The sequence below is a fragment of the Antechinus flavipes genome, chromosome 5 (assembly GCF_016432865.1).
Source record: "Antechinus flavipes isolate AdamAnt ecotype Samford, QLD, Australia chromosome 5, AdamAnt_v2, whole genome shotgun sequence".
Lineage (NCBI taxonomy): Eukaryota > Metazoa > Chordata > Mammalia > Dasyuromorphia > Dasyuridae > Antechinus > Antechinus flavipes.
This window is the reverse complement of record NC_067402.1, coordinates 128,200,496-128,213,586: the sequence shown is the minus strand read 5'-3', so window position 1 is coordinate 128,213,586 and position 13,091 is coordinate 128,200,496. Positions and strand designations below refer to the sequence as shown.

At 32.0% G+C, this 13,091-nt stretch overlaps 1 protein-coding gene across 1 annotated transcript in view; it reads right to left on the bottom strand.

Moving 5' to 3' along the window:
• Window positions 1–3,191: 3,191 nt before the first annotated feature.
• The window catches only part of LOC127537992 (ankyrin repeat domain-containing protein 26-like), a 92,581-nt gene continuing 82,681 nt past the window's right edge, over window positions 3,192–13,091 (bottom strand). Inside the window, exons 31-32 of the mRNA XM_051961439.1 lie at window positions 5,436–5,481; window positions 3,192–3,686 (exon numbers count right to left, since the gene is read on the bottom strand). Coding sequence (XP_051817399.1) covers window positions 3,538–3,686; window positions 5,436–5,481 — 195 coding nt within the window. The 3' untranslated portion in view covers window positions 3,192–3,537. The remainder of the gene's footprint in view (window positions 3,687–5,435; window positions 5,482–13,091) is intronic.

Here is a 13,091-nt window from a genome sequence, read left to right as displayed (position 1 = left end):
AGGTGAAGGGGGATTGCAGGTGAAGGGAGGTCATGATAGTAATGCCAGCAGTCTCTCTTTCCGCTTCCCTTTCCACTCCCCTGTCTCCACCCACCAAAATCATCATTTCCTATACAACACATCAGGACTTGCACAAAGAGTGGGTGGGGCCCATTATTTCTCCAAGCTTATATATTAATAGAGTATGGTCCAATTACTATTTAGCTTCATGTGCTTGGGACCTCAGTGCATCAACTCAAGCCTCAGCCCATTACACAAGTTGTTTGTTGAAAAGTAACAATAACAAAAAGGCAAATAAACTCCAATTCTACTCCTTTTTATCTTTTTTTTTTTAACTCCAAAGGTATTATTTTATTTCCTATCCCTCCCCTGATTCCTGATTATATTGGATGTTACAGAAGTTACAGGAAATGAATTTCCATCTCTCATGAATTTCCATCTCTCTTTGCATAGCCAGTCCTTGTCCCAGAGGAGCTTACATTCTAGAAAGAGGAAGGATAACTAACAGAGGAGGGCTACTATTATCCTTTTCTGAAGATGGTCTAATATTTCCTTATTCTGCTTTCTAGTAATATTCCTGATAAACTTATCCCAACTTTAAGTACATTTTAAAGTATATATTTATTCTACTCTAATATTAAAACCACTTTTACAAATTAATACCCCAAAATGAGAAATTGACTAGTTGAAATTTCTCTAGGCTAAGAAAATGTGTTTGTTTTTTAAATTGAGTTGTGGAATTATTTAAACTCACAATATTTTTAATCTCATTTTTTCTATAATTATTTCCTAAGGTTTTCTTATTTTAATACTTCTCTGACTTCCTTTTTCATTTTATCTCTCCTAAACATATCTACCTATCTCCTCTATTAAATATAAGGCCAACCTTTAAGTTGACTACCTAGGATAATCTTTCTGTTTCCTAATAATATTAATACTTTTCAAATCTTATCAAAAATGTAATATAATATTGCTTTAGTCTCATTTGCCAATTGGATTCATTCATTCACCCAGTACTTTAGTTTAGACCTTAATAGTAGTTTGATTAAAATATAGAAGAACTGGTTGAAGTTCCATTTTTCAAGACTTTTTTTTCCTTTCAAATTATCACTATAGGAAGAAAAAACAGAATCATAAAGAATTTAGTAATATCAACAGTTCATTTGTTTTAAGCTGATTTGGGACAGGGCATTCAATAAAATTTTATAACTTTCTAAATAATTGAAAGTTTCATAATTTGTCCAAAACAATCCTCTACATTCTGAAACCAATCTTGACTCAGCTTAATAGCTCTTTCTTTAGTCATCTCCCTGGTATGGAATTCAGCCCCATCCTAAATGAGATCTGGTAGGATGCATTTTCAACTTTATGCCTGACCCCATTTTTCCTGAGGACATTCCCAACCTTCTTCAGAGGAAATTCCCATAAAAGAATTGAACTAGATTCCTGAGTGCCTGTCTTATTGGCTATTCCTTTGAGAAGTTCCCCAATTGAAAGCACTAGACATTACCTTGAATATGAAAGTAAGGGGAGCAATTTCCTATCCACCTGAGACCTGCCTACATGGCCATCTTTTTTTTACAGTTAACATAATATTTTTTTCCTATTTCCAATTCCTGTGCTAAAAACAACAACAAAACCAACTGGTCGATTAGGATCCAAAGATTTTTTTATAATGAAACATTCAGCAAAATTTATACCCACTTTCCTTTAAAACTTCCTGAAAATTTAGCTTTGATTGTCAATAACTGATAATCCTAAATAAATAAAAGTGAAAATAACCTTTTTCTTTTCTCATTTTTATAAAATTAAAATGAGCCTTCTTAGATCAGAAGAGAGTGGGATTGCTCCCAGGATGGTCACATGCTTGGACAGCTTACTGTGGTGGTGAGTAATGTTTCTACTTCAAATGATTGCTCTCTGAAGGTGTCAGCAGAGCAATGGAGTGGGAAATTTGTTCCCTTAAACCCTACAAATCAAGAGCCTGATCTTAAGAGAGATTTCTTGATATACTTTGAGCAGCTGAAAGTTCCCCCTCAACCAATTTGAGAGTTCTCTTTTGATGACAAGAATGATGTAATTAATCCTTGTAAAATAATTTAAATGCAAAAAATAAAATAAAATAAAGTTTTAGAATCAACTAGGTGGTGAGCTAGCTAATGAGGATAAGAATTCCATTGTTGAATCTCCCTGGACTTAACAAAATGAAAGTTTGAAAAATGGAGAAATTTATTCAATAGCCCATTACACAAGTTGTTTGTTGAAAAGTAACAATAACAAAAAGGCAAATAAACTCCAATTCTACTCCTTTTTATCTTTTTTTTTTTAACTCCAAAGGTATTATTTTATTTCCTATCCCTCCCCTGATTCCTGATTATATTGGATGTTACAGAAGTTACAGGAAATGAATTTCCATCTCTCTTTACATAGCCAGTCCTTGTCCCAAAGGAGCTTACATTCTAGAAAGAGGAAGGATAACTAACAGAGGAGGGCTACTATTATCCTTTTCTGAAGATTGTCTAATATTTCCTTATTCTGCTTTCTAGTAACATTCCTGATAAACTTATCCCAACTTTAAGTACATTTCAAGTACTTTTATGTCTGAAAAGTTAAAATTAGGGCCATATAATTTTTTATAAAATAAAATTTAAGTTTATAAATTTACATTTTTTTATCTGGAGTTTATAAGTTTAGTAAATTAATCACAAATTGAAATAGTCCCCATTCAGGGATCCTTCTTAAAGAAAAATGCATTTAGTGTTAATCAAGGCAGACTCACTAACTGTAGAGAGATCTCAGCTCAGAGAATTTGAGTGCAGATAGGGAAGGGCTCCAGCCTCCCACAACTGGTGTCCCTGGGGGAGCCATTGGTGAAAACACCGGCCACTGTGATCTTTCTTTTTGGGTCTGAGGCTGGGATCCACTTATTGTTATCCCACCAGAGTCGCCATCATTGTGGGAATCAAAATTATCCCACCTACAATAAAAGAGACTGAGGCAGAGTTCTAAGTAATGGCACTTTATTATAATAAAGTCCATGTTTCCCTCTAATGAAATGGGACCTCAGAACTTCTTCACAGCTGGAGATGTCTTATCCTCCCAGGTCCTATTTTTATGAGGCTAGATGTTCTGGAGATTCAAGATATCTCCACACAAGCTGAATAGGTTTCTTCTTAGGTTGGGCAGGAGGAAATGGAACAAGCTCTCATAAGTTCGGTCACCTAAATGGTCATAAGAGGGTCAGGTGATTGGTCTGGAGGTATGGGAATATTTTGGGGATTTTCCATGTAGTGCTCATGTCTATCACACTTGGCTTGGTCATCATGACAAGGAAAAACAATGTTGGAGGGCCTCTAGTTTACTTTCTATGATTAAGCAAATGAATTTAGAATCTGCAGGCTACAGCTCTGGGGCCTTATATATAGAATTTTGATATAATGCTGTCAAATTGATTAATATTAATTGAAATACAATAAAGGTCCAAATAAATTATTTCTCACGCCTCATTTCATAATTATACTTTATTTCTTTCTTTATTTAAAGCATATATTTTTTATTTAAAATCTCTAAGTATTCTTGTTTTGCTCTGGAAACTGGATCCTGATTCAGATTTGGTGTTGCTGTGGGCTGATAAGTAGGTACTATGGGAGAAGCCCAGCATGGTCCAGATTCAAGCTCAGCATTATCTGGAGGAAAAAAAAAAGAAAAACAATTTACATCATATATATACACACATATTCACACACACATATAATATATATAATTGGGACATCATCTCAAGGAATTTTAGATATGAGAATCATGAAAATGGTCATTGATCCAACTGAGTTTCCTAAGCATTTGAAGTTAAGTGGTCTCATACATAATAGGTATCAGAGGTAAGGCTTGAACTCAGTTTTTCCTGGAAGTTATCTACCACACTGGGTATGGTTTGAAGTTCAAATCAGACAATGTACACAAACTGTTTTGCAAAGAAATGTTTTTGAGGAGGGAGAGAATGGAAGGAGAGAGGAAATAAATGGGGAAATACAATTAGAAATAATCATTGTAAAAAAATTTTTTGAAGCAAGTTTCTTTGATAAGCCTTTATAGATCAAACATTGAGTCAAACTTATAAAAAATGAGAGCCATGCTCCAATTGATAAATGATCAAAAGATACGATCTCTGCCCAAAGGGCTATAAATTCATGCATATTGTTTGACCTAGCATCACTATTAGGCATGAATATCAAAAGATTCAGAAAAAAAAAAGGGAAAAAAGGACAATGATCTATTAAAAAAAATTGATAGCAGCTCTCTTTTTAGGGCGAAAAAAATGGAAATTGAGGGGAATTACCCATGAATTGGGGAATGGCTCAATAAACTGTGGTATGTATTTGTGATGGAATATTGTCATTCCTTGGGAAATGTTGAGCAGCATGTTCTCAGAAAAAAACAATCCTGTAAAGTCCTCCATTAACAAAGTAATAATAATGTTCTGGGATGATCAGCTGTAAATGACTTTGCTATTCTCAATAGTACAATCATGTATGGCTACTCAAAGGACTTATTATGAAAAATCTTATCCATATCCAGAAAAGGAATTGTGTCTGAATACAGATTGAAGCATTCTCTTTTTCCCTATCTCTCTTTTTAATTTAATTTTTCTTGAGGGTTTTTATTTTCATTAGGGTGAGAGATCTGCATTTTCTTTCACAACTTGACTTTTTTGGAAATATCTTGCATAACTTTATATGTGATTTCTTAATTGTGGGTGGGAATAAGGAAGAGAAGCTAGAATTCAAAAATCAAAAATCAAAAAACAAATGAAAAAAATTTTTTGAATGTAACTGAAGAAAAATAAAAATTTTAAAAAGAAAATAAAATATTTTGCAAAGTTTGTGTTATATAAATATCAGTCACTATGTTTACATTTAAGATATATATTGATTTTGGAGCATTTTGTAATATTTTTTCATCTTCTGTAGTAGAAGTTGGCATATAAACATATATACCAAGTATAATTACATTCATGGTGGTTTGCTTACTTATGTTCCTATTGAGCTCTATTTCCTTTTTAATTATATTATTGCCACAATTTTTTTTTTTGGTCTGAGAAAAATGTGAGCTACATTTTCATTTAACTGTGACTTTCCTCTATTTTTTTTTGTTAAATCTATAACAAAAGCCTTAATTACCTGATAGTGTTGAAATTGGACATTTATTGTGACTTTGAAGCTGTATCTCTAAAGAGCATGTGAATATATTCATGTGTAATACCACATTTGGGATATTGCTCATATTTGAAGGATGCCTGCCTAGAAGAATTCATGATCACTTGATAGTGGTGAAAAAGAGAAAATAGCAGCTTTATGTAAGTTTTTGTAGTATATTTAAAAAAAAATTAGGTATAGCATTAAAGTATGACATTTTATTTATGAACCATTTGGACATACCTGCATGAAGTTCCCTAGTTATATTTTTTTCCAACTCCCGTCTCATCTGAAATAACATTAAAAGGGGGTAAATGAGGAATAAAGGAATTATAAATAATGTACAGAACTCAAAAAATCTTTTAAAGAATTGTAGACATTCAAAGAAATTGCTAATAAACTTAGACATTAATTTAGTGACTATTAAATGACTATTAGTCATCTAACTATATGTTAACACTAATATATATTTCTAGTATATATTAATAATATATTAATTGATTGGTAAAGTTGTGAAATGATCCAGCCATTCTGAAGAGCAATCTGGAACTATGCCCAAAGAGCTATAAAACTGTGCATTCCCTTTGACCAAACAGTGCCATTACTTGGTCTGTATCCCAAGGTAATTATAAAGAAGGCAAAAGGAGTGCAAAAATGTTTATAGCAACTTTTTTTGTGTGTGTGCTAGCAAAAAAATAGGAAAATTAGAAGATGGCCATCAACTGCAAAGTGGCTGAACAGGTTCATATGTAAACATATGAAGGTTTATGAAGATTCATCTTAATGAATAAGCTGATTACAGAAAAGCCTGGAAAGATTTATATAAACTGATGCTGAGTGAGTTTATACAGAAACTGCAAAACCAGGAATACATTGTACACAATTAGCAGAAAGAATGTGTGATAATCAACTATGAAAGACTTGGCTCTTCTCAGTAGTTCACTGATTCAGAGCAATCCTAATAGACTTTGTTCCCAAAATGCCATTTACATCCAGAAAATAACTAAGGAGACTTGAATATAAATCAACATATGCTATGTTCACTTCTTTTTTCTGTTTTAAAAAAAAAATCTCTCCCACAGTTTTCCCTTTTCTGATTTTTGTTTTCAGCATGATTCATAAAGCAATGTGTTTTAAAAATAAATAAATTTACAATTTAAAAAAAGAAACAGACAAAGAAAAAACAATTCAAATATGTTGGAGCTACAAATAGAATTGTACAAGATTTATCCACAGCTATATCAAAAGTTTGCAGATCCTTAAACAAGATATATCAGCAATCAAAATAACTAGGATTGTAGCCAAAAATATCATTGTAGTAAAACTAAGTATAATATTGAACACAAAAAAAAATGGACATTTAATGGAATTGCAGATTTTCAGGACTTTCTCTCAACCAAACCTAAACTTAATAGAAAATTACAATATAAGAATCAATACCAAAGATTAATTTCAAAGGACTTAAGATGGACAAATTGTTTTTTTGCATGAAACTGCATTCCACATGTTTAAGATTGACAATAATTGGGCAGCTCAAATTTGGGGCTCAGTTCATTATGCTCTGACTGTAAAAAACAAAATTGTCTAGGAAAAGGTAAAAATAGTAATTATGTTATATAAATGAGGGGTAGAGGAAAAATAGAAATAGAAGTATCTGAGGGAGAAGGAGGAACGCACAGTTCTGAAAACCTATTTCTATCCCGAATGGGCTAACTACACACACACACACACACACACACACACACACACACACACCCCATAAAGAGTATAAAAGCCTGAAAAATATACAAAGAAATATCTTTCTTTAGGAGAAGGGAACAGATAAGATAGGGATGTATAGATTCATGACAGTGAGATAAGATGTGTTTATTAATGGTCAAGGGATAAAAGATAAGTTGGGATACAGATGGTGTTTAGACAGGAGAATGGTATAAGATGTGTTGATTAATGGGAATGGAATAAAGAGGGAAGGAAAAGGTGGAGGGAGAAGTTAAGATTCATGGGTGGATGGAACTTAAATAAAACAAGGCAAGTTAAGGAGCAGAATTAAAGTAATAGAATTAGCAGCTATAAGAAATAAAAGGTATACACAATACAATTTGGATCAGGAATAGAATTTATTAGAAAAAAAAGTAGTGCTAGTAATATCAATCATACTTAACTGTACTCTACTTACAGGAATTGGGGGGGGGGAGATGGAAGGGGAAAAAAAAGGTACAAAGTAGAGAATAAGAGAACCAAAGGAAAAGGAAGCAAATAAAAGATAGACTGTCAAGAATATAATTTATTCTATTATTATATGTGCTTTCTTGAAAAGGAAATTTATTATTACATATTTTGGATTTTCTCTGATGTTCTACTGGGCATATTAGAATGTTATGGATTTTTTAAAAATTTCCTTTTCTGTCTTTATTTTTTTAATTTTTTGTTATGTTGTATTTAGTTTTAAATAAATAAAAAGTTTTTTTTTCAAATAAAATTAAACAGCCAAAATATAATCAGGTAACAACTAATAAATAAAAAAGGGAGTTTATAAAGCAAGGGCTATTCTGAGTCTTTATTTTTAAATACTATTTTTTCATGAAACAGAATTTGGATTTAAAATGCAATATGACAGTTAATAGACAGGATGACCTCAGAACTGGGGAGGGTATAAATATTATCTCTGAAACATACTTGTAGGTATGTTTAGATAAGTCAGATAAAACACCCTTTTCCATGATCAACTCCCTACTTAAATTAGATAGTTGAATAAATAAAAGTATCAATACCAAAGATTAATTTCAAAGGACTTAAGATGGACAAATTGTTTTTTTGCATGAAACTGCATTCCACATGTTTAAGATTGACAATAATTGGGCAGCTCAAATTTGGGGCTCAGTTCATTATGCTCTGACTGTAAAAAACAAAATTGTCTAGGAAAAGGTAAAAATAGTAATTATGTTATATAAATGAGGGGTAGAGGAAAAATAGAAATAGAAGTATCTGAGGGAGAAGGAGGAACGCACAGTTCTGAAAACCTATTTCTATCCCGAATGGGCTAACTACACACACACACACACACACACACACACACACAACACACACCCCATAAAGAGTATAAAAGCCTGAAAAATATACAAAGAAATATCTTTCTTTAGGAGAAGGGAACAGATAAGATAGGGATGTATAGATTCATGACAGTGAGATAAGATGTGTTTATTAATGGTCAAGGGATAAAAGATAAGTTGGGATACAGATGGTGTTTAGACAGGAGAATGGTATAAGATGTGTTGATTAATGGGAATGGAATAAAGAGGGAAGGAAAAGGTGGAGGGAGAAGTTAAGATTCATGGGTGGATGGAACTTAAATAAAACAAGGCAAGTTAAGGAGCAGAATTAAAGTAATAGAATTAGCAGCTATAAGAAATAAAAGGTATACACAATACAATTTGGATCAGGAATAGAATTTATTAGAAAAAAAAGTAGTGCTAGTAATATCAATCATACTTAACTGTACTCTACTTACAGGAATTGGGGGGGGGGGAGATGGAAGGGGAAAAAAAAGGTACAAAGTAGAGAATAAGAGAACCAAAGGAAAAGGAAGCAAATAAAAGATAGACTGTCAAGAATATAATTTATTCTATTATTATATGTGCTTTCTTGAAAAGGAAATTTATTATTACATATTTTGGATTTTCTCTGATGTTCTACTGGGCATATTAGAATGTTATGGATTTTTTAAAAAATTTCCTTTTCTGTCTTTATTTTTTTAATTTTTTGTTATGTTGTATTTAGTTTTAAATAAATAAAAAGTTTTTTTTTCAAATAAAATTAAACAGCCAAAATATAATCAGGTAACAACTAATAAATAAAAAAGGGAGTTTATAAAGCAAGGGCTATTCTGAGTCTTTATTTTTAAATACTATTTTTTCATGAAACAGAATTTGGATTTAAAATGCAATATGACAGTTAATAGACAGGATGACCTCAGAACTGGGGAGGGTATAAATATTATCTCTGAAACATACTTGTAGGTATGTTTAGATAAGTCAGATAAAACACCCTTTTCCATGATCAACTCCCTACTTAAATTAGATAGTTGAATAAATAAAAGTATAGATATACATGTACTCTGCAATATTATATCCTGTCTGCTTTTATTCTTTAAAATGATTATGTATACAGCTTAGCATTTATTTTATTTCTAATCTGGCCTGCGATTTCATGTTTATAGAAAGTCCCTAGTATTAATATGAGACACCAAATATAACTCAGAAGGTCAGCAAGAAAGATTTATCTTACTAGGCAAGAGGCCTTGGGGAAACCAGCAAACTAGGAGTGGCTGTTGGGAGACACTGAATCAGGAGCCAGGGTAACGGAGGTGGTGATGGCAGAGGCAGCAGCTTCTGGAGATTTCAGGCCATAGCAAGCTCACACTAAGGGGTTGAACATCTGGGCAACAGGAGATTATAGTTGTCTACTATAGCACTGATGCAGGACTCTGTTGTTTTACCCATATTCAGACCGATGACCTAAGGCTGGTTCACTAGAATTTACAGTTCCAGGGCAGAAAAGTGTGCTTGTGGTCACTAGGAGAGGTAAAATATACTTCTCCTTGGATCACACCAACTTGGAAGAATTGACAACTTATAGACTCCCCTCAATGGGACAAGAAAATAGTTATATAAAATTCCTGAAGCTTGGGACATTGCACACTTCACCCTGGAAACAGAGCCCTACTTTAACAAAGAGTTAAAAGTTGAGTAATAGTTTGGAAAAATGAACAAACAACAGAAAAAGCTTCTGACTATAGAAGGTCGCCATGGTAAACACACCTTCAAAAGAAGATAAAGTCAAAGCTCAAACATCAAAAGTTTCCAAGAAAAATAAGGCCGCTGAAGAGGTCAAAATGGATTTTGAAAATCAAGTGAGTGAGGTAGAGAAAAAAATGGGAAGAAAAATAAGAATGATGCAAAAGGAAGTATAAAAAAACTAATGAGGAAAAGAATGTTTAAAGTAAATTGGCCAAAGGGAAAGGAGATACAACAAAACCTCACTGAGCAAAATAATTCCTTAAAAATTAAGATTTGAGCTAACAGGAAATAATGACTTTATGAAAAAACATGAAAAAAAAAATAAGACAAACAAACAAAAGAATGAAAAAATAGAAAGGTGGACATTCAAAGAAAGAAGACCAAAGTTGAATAGAAAATTTGACTTGCAAAATACAGGTCTCAGGAGAAGCCTAAAGGAGTAATTTAAGAAAATTAAATAAGGAAAGAGAAATTTCATAAGGGACTCAGTAAGGTTAAACTATACTTCTCTATGTACACACACACACACACACACACACACACACCACACACACACACACACACACACACACACACACACACATATTCTAACTCGTAAGAACTTTCTCATTATTAAGGCAATTAGGAGTTTCGATAGACAAAAGGTATAGTTATGAGTTGAATATAAAGGGATAATATCTAAAAATATCTAAAAAAAATTAAAGGGTGAAGAGAGAAATGTACTGGGAGAAAGAGAAAGGCAAAGATGGAGTAGTGTAAATTATCTGCCCTATAAAAGGCAAAAAAGAAAGCTTTTGGAGGGAAAAAGGGAGATAGTGATGAATCTTATTCTCATCAGAATTGGCTCATAAAGGAAATAACATACACACTTAATATTGGTATAGAAAACTATCTTACAGGGACATAAGAAGGTGGAAAGGACAAAAGGAAGAGAAATGCTGGGGAAAGGAGTGGTCACAAGTCAAACACTTTTGAAGAAATAGTGAAAGAAGAGAGAGAAAAGAATAAATGGGGAGGAGAACATAGCAATAGTAATTGTGAAAATAATTTTGTAGGAAGTTTCTTTGATGAAGGCCTATTTCTCAAACATATAGAGAACTGAGTCAAATTTATAAAAAAAATTAAGAGCCATTTCCCCAGTTGATAAGTAATCAAAGAATATGAACAGTTTTCAGATAAATTAATTAAGTGATTTATAGCCTTATTTTAAAAATGTATTTTCACTATTGATTGGAGAAATTTAAAAAACAATTTCTTAGGCACTACCTTATTATCTTTTAAATTGGCTAATGGGCCAGAAAAAGAAAATGATAAATATTGAAGTGAATGTAGGGAAAAAATGAGACATTAATGCATTGTCAGCAGAATTGTGAACTGATACAACCATTTTACCAAACAATTTGAAATTCTGCTCTAAAAAGTGCTATAAAAATCTTGTTTTGACCCAACAATACTACTACAAGGCATATCTCAAGAAAGATTTTTTTTAAAGGAAAAATTTTATGTGTACAAAAATATTTATAGAAGTTCTTTTCTCAGGACAAAGAATTGGCACTTGATACAATGCCCATCAATTGGGGAATTGAATAAACTGTGGTCTGTGATTATGTTGAAATACTAATATTCTATAAGAAATAATGAGTAGGATGCTCTAAGAAAAACATGGAAAGTTGTCCATGAGATCACGCACAGTGAAATGTTCTGTATACCAAGTAATAGCAATGTTGTGAGATGATACTGTGACTTTTCAGTATTAACAATACAATGATCCAAGAGTACTCTGAAACACTTATAATGAAAAATGATATTTATTCCCAGAGAAATAATTGATTGTGTCTGAAAATAGATTTAAGAATACTTATTTTCTATTTTTCTTGAGGGTTTTATTTTTTTTTGAAGATGGTGAGAGGTGTAGTTTTATCCATAACTTCACAAGTGTTTTCTCATTATGGGGGTTTTGAGTGGGGAAGGAAGAAAGTAAAGAATCAAAGTTCTAAATTCAAAGTTTTAAAAACAAATGTAAATTTTTTTTCATGTAACTCAGATAAATAAGTGGGGAAAAATAAAATCAATATTCCACACATACACAAAAGATCTAGGGTTATAGGTGAAAATATTATACTCAGCAAAATTAAGTATAATACTGTATATAAAAACAAAAGGACTTTCAATGAACTATCAGATTTTCAGGATTTAATTTCAAAAAAACTTGAACTCCATAGAAAAAATTTAAGAGCCAAAATCAAAGACTAACTTTAATGTCTAAAATTGACATTAGTAACTGGGTAGTTCAAAAGAAAGATTGTAGTAGAGTTGAGTATAATGTGACTTCTAAAAAGCAAAACCATCTAAGAAAAGGTAAAAATAATAATAGAAATGAGGTGCAATAGAAAGAACCAATAATACATAAAAATTAGATGGGAGAGAAAGATTGGAAGTTCTGAAAACCTACTTGTATCAGGAATGAATTAAAGAGGGAAGAATACATACATACATGTATATTTATGTATATATATATACACATACACACAAATATACAGATATATGCATATAAACATATATACATGTACATGTATTTATGTATGTGTGTGTGGCAGCACCCTCCAAAAATATAAATAAAGGGAGAAGAGAATATGATAAAGTGGGATACAGAATGTGCTTAGATGAATGGGAAGTTGTGTAGATTAATAGGAATGGTATAAAGTGGAAGAGGAAGGGTTGGGAAAGAACATAGGGAAGGGATCCAAGGAAAGAGGTACCTTTGGGAGGTTAATTAAGGTTAAGCAAGGCAAGTCAACTAGTATAAATAAAGTAAATGAGTTATCAGGGCTGGGAAATAAGAGATACACACAAATATAATACCAATGATCAGAAATAGTATTAGGAAAAAAAGAGTAGTTAGTAATCATTAATTTCATTTAAAGTACAATGTAAAAAAGATCAAGCAAGAGAGAAATCTACATTTTGTGTCAGTCATATTTGTGAATATGCACATGTATATATAAGTATGTAAGTGTGTATATATATATGTATGTGTGTGTATATATATATGTGTGTGTGTGTGTGTGTGTGTGTGTGTGTGTGTGTGTGTGTATACACAGAG